The sequence below is a fragment of the Austrofundulus limnaeus genome, unplaced genomic scaffold, assembly GCF_001266775.1.
Source record: "Austrofundulus limnaeus strain Quisiro unplaced genomic scaffold, Austrofundulus_limnaeus-1.0 Scaffold264, whole genome shotgun sequence".
Taxonomy (NCBI): Eukaryota; Metazoa; Chordata; class Actinopteri; order Cyprinodontiformes; family Rivulidae; genus Austrofundulus; species Austrofundulus limnaeus.
The window spans coordinates 130314-136468 of record NW_013952666.1 but is presented as its reverse complement, the minus strand read 5'-3'; the positions used below and the strand labels follow the sequence as shown (position 1 = coordinate 136468).

The following is a 6155-nucleotide window of genomic DNA, read 5'->3' as shown; positions in this document are numbered from 1 at the left end:
CAGTCAACTCTGCTACACTACAAAACTACTTCCCCCCGGGCTTTTCACAATAGAAGCACGCTAGAGTCTCCATGCAATAACGTCTCCATTATAACGTAGTGCATTAAATCTAACCGTGCACGTCACTGAAGAGTTGTTTACTACAGTCAGCAATAGTGAAAACGGGATTTTTTTTTTACGTCAGACCATATAAGCGGCTGAAACACACCACCCGCCACCAGTTGTTCCAACAATAACGTTAGCATGCTAATGCGCTTAGCGGTGCTCTAACGAAATGTGTCCCCAGGGAAACAGTTCTCTAGTGGCCGCGACGAAACGGTCCGCATGTGTTTAGGCTATACCGGTATTCAGAAAAGTCATATCATAACAAAAATAGAAACCGGTTCTCGGTACAAAACGGTATACCGCCCAACACTAGTAGGGGTGGCGCGGAGCAGCTTGTTCCTAGACTAGGTTTAACTTCTGTTGTGTGGAGCTGGTTTGGCTTCGTAAGGTCAGACCTTGAGTAGGTCTGTGTCACTTGCAGGATGTGCAACAGTAAAGTGAAGACAACACATGGTAACACTACAAAATTAATTAAATCACCTGAAACACAGCTAACAGCAGGAGTATGAGGAAATCCAGAAAATGCAGGCCGATGCAACTTCAGCTACAGCAAACTCTCCTTCAGCAAATGCTGAAACAAATCTACCCAGCTGAAAATCCACGATGCACCCATGCACTTAAGGGTCCAGAATCCTCGAAGCAAAGCTGAATAGTCAACGCACAGTCACATGGTTGTTTGAGGGTCGTTTTCACACACACCTTTCATTGCCCCAGAGATGCACAGTGCCAAGCTCCTGGGAAACCTGCCCAGGGTTTCTTCCCAATGGAGTCTACACTGTGGGGAATAAAAAACCCTCCGATATCCACTATTATTTTGGACACAAATCTGTCCCAGTTAAAGCACCATAGGTTTTGACAGACAGATTCCTTTATGCACAATGTCTGTGCTCTCTCCTTCCAAGAGATTTTGGACATTTACCTATCTTTATAAATGTCTGCTTCTGGGTACAACAGTCAGATAATGTAGTAGTTAAAACAAAATGCAGCATACCGGTGCGTTCAGCATAAACAAGCACGTCCACAAACTTATGACCAATCACAGCACGTTGTGACAAGAAGGGGTAGAAGACTTGAAGCTACAAACAAAATGGCACAATTTTTTTCATGCAACTGCAATAAAGAGCGTTGATTTCAGCACTTTGGATGGAGCATGCAAAGGCCTTCAGTCAGTCTGTCCTTACGAGCGGCAAAGTAAGTGCTGGAAGGAGATAATGCGGGCCATGGCATATTGCATTGCTAAAGATATGCGGCCACTCCACATTGTGGAAAAAGTGGGTTGAGGTCAGCAGCGCACAATCCCCACCAAAAACTGTGCTGGTGTTGAACCACTTTCCCCACTCAGACGCCGCATGGTGGACCAGAATCGCCTCGAAGCTGTACAGAAGTCTTTTTCCATGTCTTCTCTGAACTCCTCCCATGCCCTATTTCACCACGTTACAGTTACAAGTCAGAAAAGCAGCAGGCTTTGGTTATCGTTGGGCTCAGTGATGAGAATATTTATTACTAGCAACTCAAACCAATAAGTAATTCTGCTTCAGTTATTTTTAAAAAACGTAAAAAATAAATAAAAATTAAAGTCTCAATTTATTTGAAGCAATCAGATTGGCAAGATGAACTTGATTTAGTATACAAGTATAGCTGGGTGTAATAGGCTTAACATGATACTGCATATTGTCTTTTTAGAAAACAAAGAGAGTAAAGATAAATTAAGGTGCTCCAGAACTGAACATTGTGGAACACCATTTTCGATGCAAATGTTTTAATGTCTAAATCTGGGTTGTGACAATCACTGGATGCATAAATTACACTCACCCTTAGAGGTGGATCGGTCTATAGGTTCAACTTGAGGTGGGGTCACCCCCGTTGAAGTGTAGTGGTAGCTTCCTGCTAGGTCCTCCTTACTCTGGAACTCTGTGTTGAAGGAGAGGTTGCTGGTATCATCTGGTCCATCCCCAATGAAGAAGGAGCTTCCCTGGGCTGTGACAAATGTGGGATCCTCTGAGATCATGGCGGTTTCTGGGATAGGACTGCTGCTTATACTTGTATCTGTGTCATCAAGCTATGGAAATAAAAACAAAACATCAGAAAATGTAAGCAGTAATTTGAGAAAACAGCAAAACAAACAGAAGAATAACTGAAAGGATCAGAAAGACCTTGTTGACACTTTGAGTGCTCTGAGTCATATCAAGGTAAGTGTCTTGGTTGTGAGGTCTTGATGAATGAAAGGTGGGCGTACTGCTGTAGGGAGTGGTTTGTTCAGCCACTTGAACTACATGGTCACTACCACATTCTGGACAAATGTGGCTTTTTCCTGAAACAACAAGAAACATAAAATGGCTTAACCTGAATTCATCTAAAATATTTGTTATTTTTGGTATGAAAAGTTGTCTAACTGATTACTCTAGAAATTTAAAGTGGCCACAATACCCTAGAAAATGCAAGGTTTAAAAAAATATTTTGAAGAAGCATTTCCTCAGTTAAAAATGTTGGCTCACGTCAAGTGGAGTTCAATGAAGAAATGATAAATTCAAAGAAGGCATTTCAGCCTCCATCTTACACAAAATAATCTGTTAGCACTGGGTATGGACTGGAGATATGTTGCGGAAACAAGTGTTTCCTCTACCAATAGAAGAGTGTCCATCCTCCCAATGGAATCACCCGCCCTGCCTATCAAACACCTCCCACCCCCATCCCTGGGTTATTACTTCCAGATGGGAAACAAAGATTGTGGCAACAGTTTAAGTGGCTTCAACCTAGCATTATCAATATTAGTGCTCCACTTCTGCCGAAAGTCCATCCCCACCCGTTTAAAACCACCGCCATTGATAACATTAGCGCTCCGTCCCTCTAGGTTAATAAATAGGGGAAACGCTGAACTACTACCAAAAACTTTCTGTGTTTTTCTCTTGAATGTTTACGGGGTGCTATTGATTAGATTTATAGTTACAGCATATTGTAAAAAAATAAAATAAAAAATACCCTAGCCTTCTTTTTGAGATGGGCAACCTTTTGACAGGAAGGTTGCATTCCTAAATACAACAATTTATGATCTAAGGCAGTGTTTCCCAAAGTTGGGGATCGGGACCCAAAGTGGGGTCCCAAAACATCAAGGTGGGGTCCTGAAAATTTTTTCTGAATGACATTTTTGCCTTAGTTGTTACAAATGAGTGAGGTTAGTATATTTAAAATGGATAAATGTAGTATAAAAATATTGTTACTATGCACACGTTTAGTTGACCTGATACAAATGTTTATCATCCAAAAAAAGTTGGGGGCACAGGTCTCTGTTACTGTTTTGTACTATGTTGTGGGTCAAAAGCTGAAAAGTTTGGGAARCACTGCACTTTGGTTRCCAAAGTTGGGCTTGGGACCCAATTATGGGTCATGAAGCACCTTGGATAATCTCCWGAAATCAATTTAAAGGGTAATAAAATAACTGCTGATGCAATATTTTCCCTATAATTATTACAAAAACACAAAATAAGTAAAAATAAGTATTTATATTTGTGTATAAGCTGTTTAGCTAGTCAAAAAGCCTGTGTTTTTAGGGTTATCAACGAAGCTCAGACCAGTTATATTTGGGGTCACAAGTTTTTGCCATGGATATTTTGGGGGTCAGAAGACAAAAAGTTTGGGAACCACTGATCTAAGGCATATTGCAAAACACACTGCTTGGCCAACAAAAGTCGCCACCAAAAAAAGGTCACAAACTAATATTTCATTGGACCACCTTTAGCTTTCATTACAGCACACATTTGCTGTGGCATTGTTCCAATAAGCTTCTGCAACGTCACCAGATTTATTTCCATCCAGTGTTGCGTTAAATTTTCACCAAGATCTTACATTGATGATGGTAGAGCCTGACCTTCTCCAGCACATCCCAAATATTCTCAATGGACTCTGTGGAGCCAATCCATGTGTAAAAATGATGTCTCATGCTCCCTGAACCACTCTTTCACAATAAGAGCCCCATGAATCCTGGCATTGTCATCTTGGAATATGGCCATGCCATCAGGGAAGAAACAATCCATTGATGGAATAACCTGGTCATTCAGTATATTCAGGTAGTCAGCTGACCTCATTCTTTGAGCATAAAACTGTTGCTGAACCTAGACCTGACCAACTGCAGCAACCCCAGATCATAGCACTACCCCCACAGGTTTTACAGTAGACACTAAGCATGATAGGAGCATCCTTTCACCTGCCTCTCTTCTTACCCTGATGCCCCCATCACTCTGTAACAGGGTAAATCTAGACTCATCAGACCACATGACCTTCTTCCATTGCTCCAGAGTCCAATCTTTATGCTCCCAAGCAAACTGAAATCTTTTTTCCTGTTAGCCAATGATTTGACCCTTCTCCAATTGACTGGGCATCTTTTCCACGTCCACGGAATGTGTCTTTCAACATTAAGAAGTAAGAAGCAACTCATTGCACCAGCTGAGGTTAAATAACTTGCTGCCAGCTGAAAGATAATCTCCCATGCAGTAATTATCCAATAGAAGGCTTGTACCTATTTGCTTATTTAAACCCAGGTGACTGTTTTTCTTTGGCCAGGCAGTGTAGACAAAAGATACTGCTATTCGACGTAACTTAGGGCAGAGGTTCTCAAACTGGGGTCTGCGAGAGGTATCTTGGGGGTCCTCAAAAATTTTTACTAAAATGTTAATTTGGTTTTCATGTTTAAAAATGCATGGAGAACAATGAACTAATAAAACAAACATAATAAACTTAATAAAAAATATACATATATTCCCATGGCATTTAGGGGTTGAAATGACAACAAATCATCTTTTAAAACAGCATGGGGTTTATGAGGGGGTCCCTGGAATTTTTTTTGCCATTGTAAGGGGTCCCCAGACCCAAATGGCTTGAGAACCCCTGACTTAGGGTATACAATCTTGTCTGCATATGACACGCAAAGTTTTGTTTCCAGAGGACCATATAGACTTAGTCAAATCAAGCAAATGGTTGTGAATTAAACTGGAAGAAATACTCTTCCTTACATACAATTTGAAAAAAATATTTCCAGGTTTTTTGTTTTAATCTCCTGTTTAAACAAGTGCTAGGTCAACAAGTGTCTCTTTGATATGCTCTTAGAATTTTTGATATACTTTTCCCGGAACTTACTTAAAAGTATTTGTTAGCTTAAAAAAAAGCTAAGTTTAGTGTTGTTTGAGCATTTAGATTCAGTCTGGGTACGGATTAGCAAACAAGCAGGCTACAAAAATGTTTTAGCTTATTTTAGCTTAAAGTTTTAAGATATGTACATTCAAGATGTTTAATTTACAGGGGACATATCAGGCAAAATCTACTTTTTAGTCAAATTAATTTTATTGTATATTTTGACTCTCTAGCAGTGCAATTAATTACAAGTTGATCTCAGACACCTCTCAGAACAGGGGTGAAAGAGGGGCTTGCTGACTTACAATAGGGAAGAATTCAGACCAAAAGCATTGCAGTGTCACTTTATTTAAACGATAAATGATTTAAATGTGAAAAGGAAGGGTTTAAAATCACACGTCCCATTCAAAACTTTGTTTTTCAGTTTACTAAACTTCAATCAGTAAAATGCTTGTTTTTGTGAATTTCTATTAAATTTGTTTTGTTTTCATGTAAAAACATCAAGAGCATCCAAGGGCCATTTCTGGCCCACAGGTTGTATATTACCCAAGTGTGATTGATCAAAAACAAAGATATTCAGGGGGCCAAATCATGTAAAATCAACTTTTTTGAGTTTTATATCATGTTATAATGTTATACTCTCATAAAAAAACATGCCCAAAGTCTTGCTCTGACTCATTCATGCATGTTTGAGAAATCCTGCAGTGTTTTTAGGAAGTCATGCTGAGGAGCAAAACAACAGGTGGGGACCAGAAACGCCCTGGGACGTGTCTCCAAGCCGAGCTTCCTCATCACGGAGCACACCTCCCCACCCCACACATCCCGCCCATGACTCCTGCAAGGCTCTCGGCAGTAACAGAGCAAAGTGAAACTGAAACTGTCTGCTGCTCTTACTACTTCTCACTCAGTGAAGCTCTTTTCAGATT

The 6155-nt window shown here is 40.2% G+C and overlaps 1 protein-coding gene across 3 annotated transcripts in view; it reads right to left on the bottom strand.

The window, feature by feature from the left end:
* The window catches only part of stk11ip (serine/threonine kinase 11 interacting protein), a 100036-nt gene that overhangs the window by 54811 nt on the left and 39070 nt on the right, over positions 1-6155 (bottom strand). For all 3 annotated transcript variants that reach the window (XM_014020707.1, XM_014020705.1, XM_014020706.1), the window contains 2 exons: positions 2259-2416; positions 1918-2164 (listed from right to left, as the gene is read on the bottom strand). In XM_014020707.1, the coding sequence (XP_013876161.1) occupies positions 1918-2164; positions 2259-2416 (405 nt within the window). The remainder of the gene's footprint in view (positions 1-1917; positions 2165-2258; positions 2417-6155) is intronic.